The 16688-nt window shown below is 31.8% G+C and overlaps 1 protein-coding gene across 1 annotated transcript; it reads left to right on the top strand.

Moving 5' to 3' along the window:
* The first annotated feature begins 10481 nt into the window (after positions 1-10481).
* On the top strand, positions 10482-11477 carry LOC123266043. The gene has a single exon (XM_044730071.1). The coding sequence runs from the start codon at positions 10482-10484 to the stop codon at positions 11475-11477; it is 996 nt and encodes a 331-aa protein (XP_044586006.1).
* The last annotated feature ends 5211 nt before the right edge of the window (positions 11478-16688 follow it).

The following is a 16688-nucleotide window of genomic DNA, read 5'->3' as shown; positions in this document are numbered from 1 at the left end:
ATGCATAAGAGGTCAAGTGCACTGTATTAGTTACTTACGTGACTCATTGAATGGATTACAACAATTAACTGACCGTATACGTTTACTCATGGCGATGAAATATCAAAGTAACGCAATAATTATTACTTAAAAACTTGAGCAATTATATTTTTGTTAAGAACAAACGATCCGAAAAGAAATCGCTCAAGAAAGAATCACAAAATGAAAGTAAATAGAGGGAGTTGTGAGCGCCATCTGCATGATAAGTGACGAAGTATAGACTCATCTTTTAAGCAGGTGGTTAAAAATTTCTGAGTACTATAATTTTAGTATTAAAGAGAAAATTATATTACTATTCTGAATTATATTACTGCATAGTGAATCTAACATTTAATTTAATTGTGACGAAACAAAAAATATGCACATCGGCAAAACGCTATATTTTGTATAAAAAACTCTCAGCTTTCAGAAAAAAAATTCAAATTTAAAGAATTTTGGGCTGCACACCGAAAAAAATCAATTTTTCTACTTTAATTCGATTTTTAAGGGTCTTCTGATGAGTTTATGAAAAAATAAATATTTTCATTCAAATGCTGAGAATTTTTTCTACAAAATACAATGTTTGACGATTTTGTTTAAAAATGTTTTTCATATCAGAAAAATTGACGAAAAAGTTGAAAAAAAATTTTTTCCAAAATTTCAAAAAATCATAACTTCAAGACCGCTGCGTATTAAGAGCTAAAACTCTCAGGGAATTTTTGTCTTATGATAGAGAACACCTCCATAAATTTTAAACATAATCCACGAGGGTCGCCCCGTAAAAATGTTCTTATTTGGTGGAATGACCCATATATAATTAACATATAGGTCATTCCACCAAATAAGAACATTTTTACGGGGCGACCCTCGCGGATTATGTAGTGCTGAAACTTGTAGGGAATTTATTTCTTATTATAGAGAACACCTCCATAAATTATAAACATAATCCGCGAGGGTCGCCCCGTAAAAATGTTCTTATTTGGTGGAATGACCTATATGTTAATTATATATGGGTCATTCCACCAAATAAGAACATTTTTACGGGGCGACCCTCGTGGATTATGTTTAAAATTTATGGAGGTGTTCTCTATAATAAGAAATAAATTCCCTACAAGTTTCAGCCCTTAATATGCCGCGGTTCTGGAGTTATGATTTTTTGAAATTTTGAAAAAAAATTTTTTTTAACTTTTTTATTAATTTTTCTGATGAGGAAAACTTTTTTATTAAAATCCACGAAAAATGTTATCTTGTTGGAAAAATTCTCAGCTTTTGAATAAAAATATCCATTTTATCATAAATACATCAGAAGACCCTTTGAAATCCAATTAAAGTGAAAAAATTGATTTTTCTCAGTGTGCGGTGCAAGGTACATCCAATTTGACTTTTTTTTCTGAAAGATCAGAGTTTTTTACACAAAATATATGGTTTTCACGATGTGCATATTTTTTGTGCAATCACAATTAAATTAAACGTTATATCGGCTAAGCGTTATACGATTATTCGGGATAGTAACATAATTTTCTGTTAAATATTTAAAATTTCAAACTGCTCGTTAAAAAATTGAGTTCATACAATGCAGATGGCGTTCACAACTACGATTCCATTTTCTTATTTAGGATGTAATTTTCCAAAATTTGCGAGAAATACTGATTGGATTATGGAAACTTAATCAATTTATAAAAGTTTCTTGAATAAATTGATTTGTAATAATCCAACGGAATCGTGCTTCTTCAGAAGTTGTAATAGATGTCCAAACAATGAAGAAATCATTAATTACTTTCATCCATCGTTTAAAAAATTTGATGTAAATGAAATCGAATTTAAAATGTGGACATCAACCGATCGATGTACCATTGTAAACGTTATTTCGGATTCCGATGACTTTATTGATACCTTAGCGACGCAACTTGAGAAACTTTTAAAACATGACTTTATAGTAAAAATACAAAGTCGGTTTTCCCCTAATGCGAAATTAAATTTGAAGAGTGGTGAATTAACGGTAGTTTTTAACTTGGTAGAAAATTGCGTTTGTTGTGCAGGAAGCTGCTCAAGGCTATCATTGGAATAATGACCAAGCTACTATATTTCAAATGGTGGTTTACTAAAACGAAAATGATACTATTAAGCATTTAGGCTTAGTTAGTATCTCAGATTGTCTTAAACATGACACAGTTTTGATTTATTTATTTCAAGAACAATTGATTTCTTTTTTAAGAGAAAAATTTACTGTTATTGAAAGGATTTTTTACTTCTCAGATGGAGCACCTCAGCAATTTAAAAATAAAAAAACATTTACTAATTTATGTTAATATTATGCTGACTTTAGAATCATCGTTGAGTGGCATTTTTTTGCGACTGCCCATGGCAAAGGACCATGCGATGGGCTTGTAGGTCCAGTAAAACGACATGCTGCTAGAGCTTCATTACAAATGGAAAATAAAAAACATATACTGGCACCACAAGATTTGAATTCCTGGGCAATCAAAAATTTTATAGGCGTTGATTTTACTTTCATAACGAATGATGATTATTTAGACAAAAAAAAATGTGTTAGACGTACGATATTCTTTATCAAAAACGGTAAAGGGTACACAGACATTGCACACTTTTACCGATAAATGATAAAATTGGATATGCTCTTATTAAAACTGTATCAACATCTGAAAAAAGGTCAAAAATAAAAGTATTTTAATTATAAAGATTTTACGTTTAATTTAATTGCGATTGAACAAAAAATATGCACATCGTGAAAACCATATATTTTGTGTAAATAACTCTGATTTTCCAAAAAAAAAAGTCAAATTGGATGTACCTTGCACCGCACACCGAGAAAAATCAATTTTTCCACTTTAATTGGATTTCAAAGGGTCTTCTGATGTGTTTATAATAAAATGAATATTTTCATTCAAAAGCTGAGAATTTTTCCGACAAGATAACATTTTTCGTGGATTTTAATAAAAAAGTTTTCCTCATCAGAAAAATTAATAAAAAAGTTAAAAAAAATTTTTTTTCAAAATTTCAAAAATTCATAACTCCAGAACCGCTGCATGCTAACGGCTGAAACTTGTAGGGAATTTATTTCTTATTATAGAGAACACCTCCATAAATTTTAAACATAATCTGCGAGGGTCGCCTCGTAAAAATGTTTTTATTTGGTGGAATGACCCATATATAAAAATTTTTTCTTTGAAAAAAAATTTTTTTTTGGTAATCACAAAAAGTGTAAAATGATGTTTATAATTACGTTTGAATAACTCTGAAATACAAAATTTGTTACATTTTCTATGAGGTGTTTTGGTCTGCTCTGCTACTACCTACTAGTAAAATCATTATTTATTTTATTATTTAAATAAGTGTTGTATTATAATGAGATTTGGTAAAATAAATAAATTATGAATTATGACTATCCAAATATATTATAAAATCAATTATTATATTATATTTATGATAAACTCATATGATACATTATGTAGATCATAGAATCATTATCATCCAAGACAGCATCATAGCAGACAGAAACTTCAAGATGCACGGAGATCACCAAAGTTAAGCAGCATTGAACAGCATTAATGGTTGGATGGGTGACCGCTGGTGTTATAGCCATAAAATTATATCTAGATATTTTTTTTTGCATTTTAATTGGTTACAGAGAATTGCGTAGGACTATATTAAATACTCTATCCATAAAATTAACCTAATAATTAAGTAGATGTAATAAATATGTAATTAAATATTGTTAAACATAATTATATATAGTTATATATAATTATATATGAATAGATATGATTATATTTGGCCATTTTTCATATATAATCATATATAACCAATTTATATATAAATATATATATATATATATATATATATATATATATATATATATATATATATATATATATATATAATTATAGATAAATATTTTTTCTCGGGTAGTGAATTAGTCTTTCAAGCGTCAGGTCAACGATTCGATTCCCACTCGCACCGTTTTTTTTTTCTATGGAGCTAATTATTTATAATTTTACATGATTCTATTTAATTATATATGGCCATTTTTCATATATAATTATATAATATAAAAATTAGGAAAACGGTTGACCCTGAAGGCCATCCCTGCAACTTCCCGCTAATTCCATACTTAGGCGCTTAAAATTGCACCAATGACGTTTTTGAGCTCTTCGAGCTCAAAAATACAATTTATGGGTTATTTTGAGCTCTCCGAGCTCAAAGAGATTGCTTTCCTATGCTTTAAAGCTCTTCGAGCTCAAAAGTCTGATAGAGATTTGATAAGACACTATTTTTTGAATTTTCAAACCGCAATAACTTTTGAATGAATAAACCGATTTTTACGCGGTTAGAAGCATTCGACGCAATTTTTTAAGCCTCACAAAGAATCTTAAATTTTGATTTGATCGCGCTAGGAATTTCGGAATTATTCCGAAAAAACACTTTTTCCAGTTTTCTTTCGTTCACGATATCTCTCGAACGAATCAACCGATTTTGACCGGACTGGTGGCGATCGACGTGGTTTTTTGAGGTTAAGAGCTGATTAGTTTTTGGAATTGAACCTTTAAGCCGTTTAAAAGTTATTCCAAAAAAACCACATTTGAAAAAAATTTTTTTTTCAGTTTTTTTACGATTTCTCAAAATCTATTGATTTGAATCGGTTCAAATAGTTTTCAAAATCTAAGTTTGGTCAAGCCCTTTCGAATGACACCAACCGCGAGGAAATCGGTCAAGCCGTTCAAAAGTTATAAGCGGTTCACATACTTTCACACACACACACACACACACACACACACACACACACACACACACACACACACACATATATATATATACAGACACCGTGACAACCTCGCGGGGATAGTCAGGGAAGCTTCCTGTGACCTTCAAACGTCGAGATCTGATGAAAACTCGATTTTTGCAAAACGGGGTGAAAACAATAACTTCCCGATTTTTGAAAATCTTCGATTTTCTTAGCGGGAAGTTAATAATATATAATTTTTGTCACCCGGGCGGGTATATAGTCTGATATACTTATATCAAGGCATATATAGTCTGATATGGCCAGTTTCCATATCATATGGACGGTTTATATCAGGCCTGATATAGGACGGTTTATATCAGGCCTGATATAGTCTGATCAGAAAATTTTTTCACGGGAGGTCCTAGGAAGCTTCTCCGAATGTTTCCGCGATGATGTCCGTATGTTTGTACGTATGTATGTGTGTGTGTGAATCCCCGAGTCGAAATTTAGAGCCCATATAAATCCCTCTAACCCGGGATAGATCCGACTAAGAGCCCTGTAGTCCTTTAACTTCGACTTTAAACCCAGGGGTCCGAATATTCATCGAGAGGTCTGATTTTGAACCCTTAAGTTCGACAATATCAGTCTCTTAATAAATTTCTACTAATTATTTTTAAAATATTTATGATGATAAAAAAAATTAAAGATTTAAAAAATTTTTTTTAGCTAATCAGTTCAGAATTGTTCAAAACGTCAAGATCTGTAAAAAAAATTTTTGATTTACCAATGCCAAAAGGGCGTATTTCAAAGGTATATGCCCTTTTGGCTTTATAAAAATTTTTCTTAAAGTCAAAAAGGCGTATAAAAAAATTGTTTTTTATAATAAAGCATGAAAATAATGCAGCATCGCAGAAGCAATATCATAATACTGGAGAAAAATAAAAAATTAAACTATAAAAAGGAGTGAAATGAGCAACGAAAAAAATTTTCTTGAAATAGAAAAGCCTACTGCAAGTATCAAGTTACAAATTATTATTATTTCAAGTTATATTAGTTTTCTTTTTTTTTTTTAATTTTTTTAAGGTAAAGAGATGAAGTTTACCTGCAATATATTGAAAGAATGTTTTTCAATTTTCACTCTTGGTTGTTTTTTATTTAGATTATTCATATCGTCTATTAGCTAATCAATCAGGAAACTTTAAATGATGCAAGGCTACAGCAACTAGTAGAATTAAATACGCAATTACAATATAAGAAACCATTGCATATTATTTCTATCAATATCGAGGATACAAAAAATATTTTGACTTTAGATAAAGTTAGAAAAAATTCATAGTTTAATTTAACGCTATTTTAATCGATATTTCTATCTAGATACTATTTTTTAAAATTAAAAATATAAATAAGTTAAATGTAGCTATGACTGAACTGCGTGATTCTTTATAATATTTATAATGTTAGATGTACTATCTAGCTTATATTTATATATTTATCTTTAATAATTATAATGTCTTTTGAATATTATAATTTTATTTTATATTATGGTTATGAATTAAATTTATAGAAAGAGTTTCCTAGCGACCAAAAATGTTGATACGTTTTAACTGCTAGTTATAAATAAAATGTACTGATACTAGTGATTATAATTTAAGCATAACCAAAAATGGTATTATTAATTTACGAAATATTAGAGCTTAAGATAATAAGCGAGAAAAATTAAAATACTTACTTTATTTTTAACATGGACAGAATACAGAAAATTAAATATTAACGTAATTTTTTGTTAAATGTCTCTTCAATTTTCAGAAAAATTCTACGTAGAAATATAAGATAAACGAGTGTATAAGACACAGTATATGATAAAAGTTAAAATTTTTATAAATGCTTCATTTATTTAAGACCTATGTATGGCTTAAAATATTCCATTCTAATAAAAAGAAAATAAAAGTGATTTAATTTCTTACAAATAATAACTCGAAAAAAAAAATAATTTAACAATTAAAATAAACAACTTTATTTTCTCAGTGTACACATTTTTTTGTAACGTAAATATATTTTAAATGTTTGAAATATGAGTTTTCTTATAATTTTTACATGTCAATGATTTAAATACATTATATTATTGAATAATAAAAATCTGTGGTTAACATGCCAAACTTTAATTTTGATTTTCAAATATTTTATATTCTTGTAAAATCTTTTTATACAGATTTGATGCATCGGTGGGATTTGCTGGAATTTCGACATTAGATATTAAAAGTTCCGATAATTCCTTGATGTACGGTTCGAATAATTTTGGTTTTTTTGTAAACTTATTCATAAGTTTTTCAACTGTATTAGGATTGACATTCCTTCTGTAATCTCTACTTGCGTACCGGTGAGGCAAATGAAATAATACATTTGGTCGTCCAGCTAGATGATTACGTACTGCCTGCTTTCGAATACGATGTTCATTCCATAATTTTCTGTTGGTATTCAGATCGTGCCTTATAAGTGGACCGAAACAAAACTGCAAGCATTTGGTATGTAAATTACTACCATCGAATAATCCTTTCTCTTGCATGCATTTAAAAAATTGAATATAAAAATCAACAGTGTGTTGACGCATCCGTCCCCAGTAAGATTCTATTTGTTGATTTTTTACACTCTTGCCTTGAATAAAACTTTTGTCTCCTGCAAGCTTATCGGTATGGTTTTTCCGCAGACAAACTTAAAGCTCTCCTATAAGACCGTTTTCCGAACCCTTATCATATCTAATAAGCGTCGGCAGCAATTTCAGCTTTTTCACTGTTTTTAAAAAATAATGAGCTGTCACTGCTAGATCATTATTTGTTGTGCCAACTTCTAGCCATAAAACTCTTCTTGAAAAGCCATCAATGCAACCATGAATGGCAAAACCAAATTGTTTCAATTTATCATAGCCATCCAAGTGCCATATGAAGTTTGGTCCTGGACTAATGTACTGTCTTCGTCGCAATTTATTACCAAAGCGATTTGCTAATCCATCTGGATCAATAATTTTTAATAAGTTATATACAGTATCTCTTTTGACTGTAAGTTTGTATTCTAATTTTAACTTCCTCCATAAACTCCTGTATCCAAGATTATAACCACACGAATGAATCTCTTCTATAATCGCTGCAACTATATCTTGCATGCTTGACTCCAAAACATTTTTCCTTTTCAATCCCAACGAAGATAATATTCTCTTTATTGTGCTGATTGAAATTTTTATTTCGTTTCTAGTTAATAATAAATCACGGATTTCAGAAACTTTATGGTTTTCCAAAAAGTATTGTCTTATTAACTGCTCGATCATGTTTAGACTTGCACTACACTTCACAACATAATCGAATTTCAATTTTTATTTTCAATATTTTTTAACATCAGCAGTCAGATACAACAGCTACTACGAACAAGTTTTTACTAATCTTAATCTATAAACACTGATCACATGGTTAAATAATGTAAACAAACAGCGACGTTATTTTCGTATCTGCGCATGACAAAATGGCGACACCATATAAAGGCGCGTTTCCAATACTGTCGCGTCGCGTCCACCAGTCCACAAGTTAACTTGTGCACTCGTGCACTAGTTAACCCGTGGCCGTGAGAAGCGCCACTTTCTTTTATGTTCCCGGTGAGCCAACCCGACTTCCGTAGCTACATGACATGTACTGTGGAACAACAGTGGATCCACTGTGGATTTTGTGAAGTTTTGCGATCGTGGTTCCACCGTGGTTAAGCAAAGGCTTTTTTGTGAATCTATTGTGGTTTGACTGTGGTTCGATGGTGGTTTAGCGGTGTTCCTACTGTGGCTTCACAATGGTTCCATTGAGAATTTGTAATGGTTCCATTGTGGGTCCCGAGTCGAAATTCGAGTCCTGTTTTAACCGTAATTTTTTCATTGTAAATAATAATTATTATTGTTATAAAAAATAAGTAGTAGTAATTAATAATAATTGTTATTAACATAAAAATTTGTAATTATCAATTATTACAATTACTACTATAAAAATCGTTTATGAACACAAAAAATATATAATTTATATATTTTTATAATTTATAATTTTTTAACAAAAAAACAAAAATTAATGATTTCCCCAATTTGGGAGAGTATTTTTTTACGAACAGGGATTATTTACTGTCCAATTTGTACAGCTAAGGAGTAAGGAGGTAGGAGGAGATGATTACTTATGCTAAATTAACCTAATACACTCCGTAAATAAAGAAATAAATAAAAATCGCTTTGGCCTAACCGAGAACCGAACTTGGAACCTATCGCTCGCCAACTTACGCACTACCCACATCGCTACACGGCCGACTGAGAAAAATTGAATCTCAGTAGTCTCATAAACTTTTTAAATGACGCGTCTTCAAATGACTAAGTTCTGTGGAATCTGAAAAAGAACTTTACGAAGAAATTAAATGAATAATAATAATTATATCTACAGACATTCAAAATTGAACTTTAGTTTCCCATTCTCAATTATTTATCTTATACTTCTATTTTCAATTATAAGATTCGGTAATTGTTTATTTTCACGGGGTGTGAAATCAACATGTTAAGATTATTTTCTACTTAACCCTGATAAAAAAAAAGTATTGAAAAGTATTAGTTTTCTAGTCAATCCAATATTTTTCAATACTTTTTTCTTTGTCTCAATACTTTTTTTATCCAGGGAATAGATATTTTTTTTTTTTTTTTTTAAATAAATCTAAAATAGAAAAATTTTTCAAAATTTTTTTTTCAAAAATGTTAATTTTTGGGATAAGAAAAATTATGAAACATGTCAATTTTTTAACTAAAAACAAATTATAAAAAATGTCAAATTTTGAGTTAAAAAAAAGTTTTAGCAAAATATCTAAAAATTAATATTTTTGAAGAACTTTTTTTTCTACTTGTAAAATATTTTTTTTTATTAAAGTAAATCTGAAATAGAAAAATTTTTTTTAATTTTTTGAAAAATTTTAATTTTTGGATTAAAAACAATTGATATAAATTGGAATAAATTTCAATTGTAGAATAATAAAAATATGAAAAACGTCAATTGTTGGATTAAAAACAAAACTTTGAAAAAATATCAAAAAATTAATATTTTTGAAAAATTTTTTTTTTTATTTGTTTATTTTCATCCATAGAATATGAAACAAATCACCAAAAATTGATAGACCAAGTGGATGAATTTTATTGACGATTTTCTATCAGAGAAAAATTTAAGTTAACATTTCAATTGCGACAACTATAGTTTACTTTTAAAAATGTGAAACTAAACAATTACCTGCGATTCTTATATATTTTAAAACTTTTTGCAGTGAAAATGTGTGAACTAAACTGAATTTAGAAAAGAATAATTTTTTTTTTCAAAATTCAAATTTTTGAAAAAAAAAACCCCTTTTCTGAGGTAGTTATTATTATTATTATTTATTTATTTTTAATTTTTAAATGTCTACTTTTCATGAAAATTTGTTTGAAGTGATTGTCCCGATTACTGTGAAAGTCCCGAGAAAAGAATTGCACCAGTAAGAGGAAAAGATCACAGAGGAGAATATTTCATCAATATTCAACTCTGATGAATCTATCGGATATGTACTTGAGGTTGACTTGGAGTATCCTGAAGATCTACATGAACTCCATAAAGACATACCATTGTGTCCAGAACACTTCACGCCACCAGGCAGCAAGACTCGTAAGCTAGCTACAACACTGCATCCAAAAATGAATTATGTGATTCATTACAAGAATTTGGAAAAGTGCTTGCAACTCGGGATGACACTTGTAAAAGTTCACCGAGTATTAAAGTTTGCGCAATCACCATGGCTCAAACCTTACATCGACAAGAACACCGAGTGTCGTAAAAATGCTGCCAATGAGTTTGAAAAGAACTTTTTCAAGCTCATGAACAATGCAGTGTTTGGTAAGACCATGGAGAATGTGCGTAAAAACATGGATATCAAGCTAGTGAACAAGTGGTTCGGTCGATATGGCGCAAAAAGTTTGATTTCAAAATCAAACTTTAACAGTTTCACGATTTTTAGGGAAAATCTAGTAATAGTTGAGATGAATAAATTGTACGTTTACTTCAATGAACCGATTTATGTCGGTTTCAGTATCCTTGATTTGTCCAAGATCTTTGTATATGATTTTCATTATAAATATATTAAGCAGAATTTCGACAATGACGCTGCTAAGCTGCTCTATACCGACACGGGCAGTCTCATCTATCACTTCAAAGTGTCTGATATTTTTCAAGTCATCAAACGTGATATACACAAGTTTGATACTTCTGACTATCCAATCAACAACGAGTATGGCATACCTCAAAAGATTAAGAAGGTTCTTGGGCTCATGAAGGACGAAAACAATGGCAAAATTGTGTCAGAGTTTATCGGCCTCAGAGCAAAGCTGTATGCATTTAAGCTACACGAGAAAAGTGAGGTGAAAAAGAGAGCCAAGGGAGTCAAGGGATCAGCACTGCGAACCATCACGTTTGACGACTTCAAGAATTTCTTATTAGATCATGTAAATATTTGTAAAGAGCAATTCTTGATAAGAAGTAATAGACACGTTGTCAAAACTATCAAACAAAATAAGCTTTCACTGAGCTGGGATGATGATAAACGTCAGCTGCTGGAGGACTCTACAGATACTCTTCCATGGGGCTACCAGAAAGCAGATGTAGAGCCACCAGCTAAAAGAAGAAAATGTAAATAACTGTAAATACTTAGACTTAAGATTGTAAATAATTAATTTAAGTTTTTGTAAATAATTAGACTTAAGATTGTAAATAATTAGATTTAAGGTTGTAAATAAATAAATTTAAGTTTTTTTAATAAATATATTTATTATATATCATTTTTATTAATCCAACTATTATGTTTAGTATCGAAACCTAGCCATTTAAGATAGTATTTATTTCCACTTTTCTTAATAATTTTTTCAACTAAGTACACATCTGGATATTTGACTTTGCTGAGTTCTTCTTCATTCATAAAATCCGCCTTGTATTGGTTGATCCTGGTAGTCCACAAGCTTGTATGTTGTTGGATTTGTGTTTTGTACTGTCTTGATGGTAAAAATCTCAGTTGTCCAGTTTGGTGTATATCCTTTCTCAAATACATTTTTATACTTGCTGATTCGAACCTTGTCGCCAACTTTGAATTTATTTTTCTTTCTTGACGCTGGTTTAACTTGTTGATAGATTTTTTCAAGCAGTTGTTTTTCCTGAGCAGCGGTAACATCAGCAGGTTTCATTTTGATGGTACTGTGTTTGGTGTTATTGTAAGTATTCACCAGGTCATCCAATATATCAGTCCACTTGTAGCTACCACGAGCTGTGAATTCTCGCTACATTTTATTTTTGTGTTCTATTAAAACGCTCACAGATAGATGCTTTGAGATTGCTGAATGTTGAATAAAGATTTATCTTGTGCTGCTTCATCATATCTTTGAATTCTTTGTTGCAGAACTCTTTACCCTTATCAACATGGAGATTCTTAGGTACACGACCTTGCTGGAGTACAGACTTCATAGCACTAGTAACATCAACTCCACTTTGTGATTTAATTGGAACTGCCCAGGCATACTTTGAAAATATATCTATTATTGTAAGCAGATACTTGTATCCTTTATTGACTGTTGCATATGGAATCATCTCAACCAAGTCAGCTTGCGAAGTCTCATCGTAACCTCGGATGTCAACATGACGACGTTTATAGTTCCTGCGAGCTGGTTTGTGAAGCTCTTTAGCTATCACTGCCTTTTTGTCGACCATTGAGTTTCTCAATGAGATATTTAATATTATTCTGATGAGTGGAGACTACTGCTTTAACGTCCTCAATAGTCGTCTGCAAATTTATTATAGTAGCTTTCAGTATTACTATTTCAGAGTGTGAATGTGAAATAATCTCTTTCTGTTCACTGTCTATGCTTTTATTCAGTTCAGACATATGTTTCCGTACAAATTGCACTGTCGCAGCATCATGTTCATTTAAAGGATTACCGAGATTGCACAGTCTTTTATTCTCAATGTTATAGTTTACATCAGAAGTTACATTGAAACCTCTACCAGCTGGTCCTCGTTGACCTGACTTGTCATTGTCCAGTGGACGTCCAAATATATCGATGCTCATAGTTGTGAACACTTTGACTGTCAACGTCTGAATGAAATAATTTTCTAGAAGCTTTTAATATATAACTCCAGCTTTCCTAAGCTCTTCGATAATTGACATGATTTCATTCGTGTGACTTGGATTCCCAGCAGTTTGAGACGCCATCAGCAGTCGCAAACGGTCAACTAGTTCATTTGGATCATCCCAGTATACATAGTCCATAGGTGTCTTGGTGGTAATCATAAATTTTGGTAGTCCTCTACCATGCTTTTCAACAAAATCAGCAATATATTTCTTATACTCGTCTGTTGAATCTATGTAAATACTTTTGCTTGAATCATAACTTTTCCTATGAGTATTTGTTCTCTGGATAATTTCCAAATATTTTGTCTTATCATCTTGCGTGACAAGCATGTCTTTCGGTGTTTTTGTAGACAATAATTCCAACAATCCATGAGTTATTGGATAATTCCTTTCTTTGACAGTTATTGTATCATTTGCAAATGAAATATTTGAATCACCCATATACATTTCACCATGTTTTTTGCGTACTCCATATCTCATGTCATTTTTGTGTTTTAAACTTAAACGTTGTAAATAATTAGTGAGAAGAGGATTTTTAGGCTTTGGAGTACTTGTTGATAATGATGAGACAATAGCAAGTGCTTTATTATTAAATGAACTTTCATCATCCGTCATTAAACTGTTGTATACTTCTGGATCATCATATAAAGATTTTTCAATCTCTTGTTTTTCAATGTGTTGGTTTTCAACCTGTTGGTTTTCTTCTTCTTTTTTAATATTTTCTTTTTAAGCTTTGAAGATTCAACTATACTCTGAAGTGGTGTGACAATAGGCTTGAACATTTCCTCCATGGCTTTTTCAGCTGTATCCTTGCCCAACTTCAACATCTCGTGCTTCCGCCGGATAGCATCGCTGGCTTGAGATATCTGATGTAAAATATCCTTCTGCTTTGAAATTTCTTCAAGCTTCATGCTGACTGGTTTAAGTCTACAGTATGTATGACTATCACACTTTAAAGTACCTCAATTTATACTAATGAAGCAGTCGAATCCTTTTCGATACCTGCCACTATTCAATTCACTGTCTTTATCTATTACGACAAATCCATATTTATTCCAGCTTGCCGAGCATAAATCTCTGAATGAGTTGTATGACATGTCTGTATTGACATGATCATCATAAATATGCTTCAAATTCATTTCATCTTGATGGAACAGAACGAGAAAGTTTGCGTTATCTCTAATTAGATGTTTAGGTATTCGTGTATAAGTTTGACGAAGATAAAAGCTATCAACATCCTTGTGTCGACCCATACAGAAAAAAGCCTTGATGTGATCTTGTTTTTCACAAGCAACATCGTCAAATATTATCAGGGAGTTAGGCTTAGCATCTTCAGGCTTCATTACAGCCTCATGTTCGCTGAACGTAAAGAATCCAATACCATCAATCTGTTTAAGCAGTGTCTTCAGGAACTGATACTTTGGTTGGTTAAGAGACTTTGAGTAGAGATATATATTCTCAAATCTCAAACCGTTTGGATGTACAATAAGAGACAGCAGAGCATTCGTCTTACCACAGTTTGATGGTCCACAAAATATAGCACGTACACTATTTGGAAGCAAAGCACCGTGTCGTTTGAGTTTTTTCACACCAGTCCCTTGAACAATTTGATCAAAGTTGATAACTGGTAACTGAGCTCTTGGTTTCTTAAACTCCATGACTGATCAATTAATTCTGAGGCTTGGAGGTATAAATACAGGCTTATATAGATCACCAAGTCAGTCTTTGATGTGTCATGTCTGAGAGCAGACGTGGTAAAGGTGTTGTCAACCATATAATCAACAAACTCCCACTTGAACTTCACATACCAGGATATCAGTACTGTGGTCCAGGTACAAAGTTAGCCAAGAGGTTAGCTCGACGTGATTCAGGTATAAATCCTTTGGACGCTGCGTGTAAGGAACACGATATAGCTTACTCTAAAAATCGTGAAAATTTGGAAGCTCGTCACGAGGCTGATAAAATTCTTGCTGAGAAAGCGTAGCAACAATTTCAAGTGAGAGACACTGCTATTGCTGAAAAAGCTGCTGCTTGGAGTGTAAATAAAATCATGAAGTTGAAAAGACGTTTTGGTATGGGTCTTAAAAAAGAAAAACCTATTACCAAGCGTAAGACAATTAAAAGAAAAACAACGAAGCGTAAGACAGTTGTTAAAAGAAAGACAACAAAAAGAAAAACAACGAAGCGAAAGATAACAAAGCGTAAGATGATCAAACGAAAGACAGCCAAAAGAAAGACAACTAAGTTCAAGACTTCCAAGAAGAAGGATGTTGCTTTGAGACAGATTGTTGATGAAGCTAAAAAGTCCATGCAGCCTGGTGGAGACCTAGTTAAAACAGCTCTTGAAGGTGCCCGTAAGGCTGCCAAGAAGGCTGGTGGGAAGAAAAACGTTCGTTTTTTCCTCGTATTCTACCAGTTCCGTCAAAGATTGGTAGAGTACTTCCATTCTTGATTCCCCTGTTTGCAGGGTTATCAACGGTTGGTGCTCTGATAGGTGGAGCTGCAGGTGTTGCAAAAGCTGTGAACGATGCAAGCGCAGCTAAAAATTAACTTGTTGAAAAGAAACGTCACAACTTGAAGATGGAGGAAATAGCTGTAGGTAGAGGATTATACCTCAAACCTTACCGCAGTGGTATGAGACTTTATCTGAAACCATACCCAGAGGGAGCTGGCTGCAAGAACTCAAAAAACCAGTAGAGCTACCACATCGAGCACTGACTAACATTGATTTATTAAAATATGCCAAGCTGCTTAAAATTCGAAATTTTCGTGGAGTTTTCATGAGAAATGATTTACCAAAATCTGGACCTAAAACAAATGAATCAGCAATAATAAATTTGGATGATAAACTTGGACCTGGGACTCACTGGGTTGCATACAAGAAAAATCATAATCAAGTAATTTACTTTGACAGTTTTGGTAATCTACAACCTCCGCAAGACTTGATGGAATATCTCGATGTTGGTAGCGTAAAGTACAATCATAAAAGATATCAAGACTTTGATACAATCATGTGTGGACATTTGTGTTTAAAATTCCTGACTGGACAACTATAAATTGAAGTGACTCGGGACTACAAGCGTCAGTCATGGCGGAGTCATTCACCTTGACACTATCTGGAAACTCCTCCGTATTGGAGGCAAATTATTTTCCACCGATTGAGCTATATTACCAACAAAAAATTATGCTCTTGGACTTGTTAAGCTCCTAACATTTAATTCAATACCAAATATTGATGATAGTGCTAATAAATTCTATGTGTCATCAAAAAGATCCAAGAGAAGTACAATCAATAGATTTCAAGAAATAACTATACCAACAGGGAGTTATGAAACTAAAGATATCGAAACTTATATAAACAAAACATTACCTGAACTGAGTTTTACTTTAAAAGCAAACAACAATGAGTTGAGAAGTGAAATAAAATGTGATCAGTATATAAATTTTGAACCTGAAGATTCTATTGGATCATTACTTGGATTTACCAACCGCATGCTTGAACCTAACACAGCACATAAATCTGATTTACCAGTAAAAATATTAAAAATCAACGCTCTGAGAGTCGAGTGCAATATAACTACTGGATCATACATCAGTGGTGAGGAGAATCACACAATCCATGAATTTTTCCCGAGAGTTCCAGCAGGATATAAAATAGTAGAGGTACCAACAAACATCACTTACCTGCCAGTCGCCGTACGAGCAATACACAACGTGAGACTCCGCATTG

Source organism: Cotesia glomerata, linkage group LG5 (genome assembly GCF_020080835.1).
Source record: "Cotesia glomerata isolate CgM1 linkage group LG5, MPM_Cglom_v2.3, whole genome shotgun sequence".
Lineage (NCBI taxonomy): Eukaryota > Metazoa > Arthropoda > Insecta > Hymenoptera > Braconidae > Cotesia > Cotesia glomerata.
Note: the sequence above shows the minus strand (reverse complement) of the source record. Positions and strands in the feature narration are given on the sequence as shown.

Coding starts and splice junctions, on each gene's coding strand:
- LOC123266043 (XM_044730071.1), top strand. CDS start 10,482: ATGAATTATGTGATTCATTACAAGAATTTGGAAAAGTGCTTGCAACTC.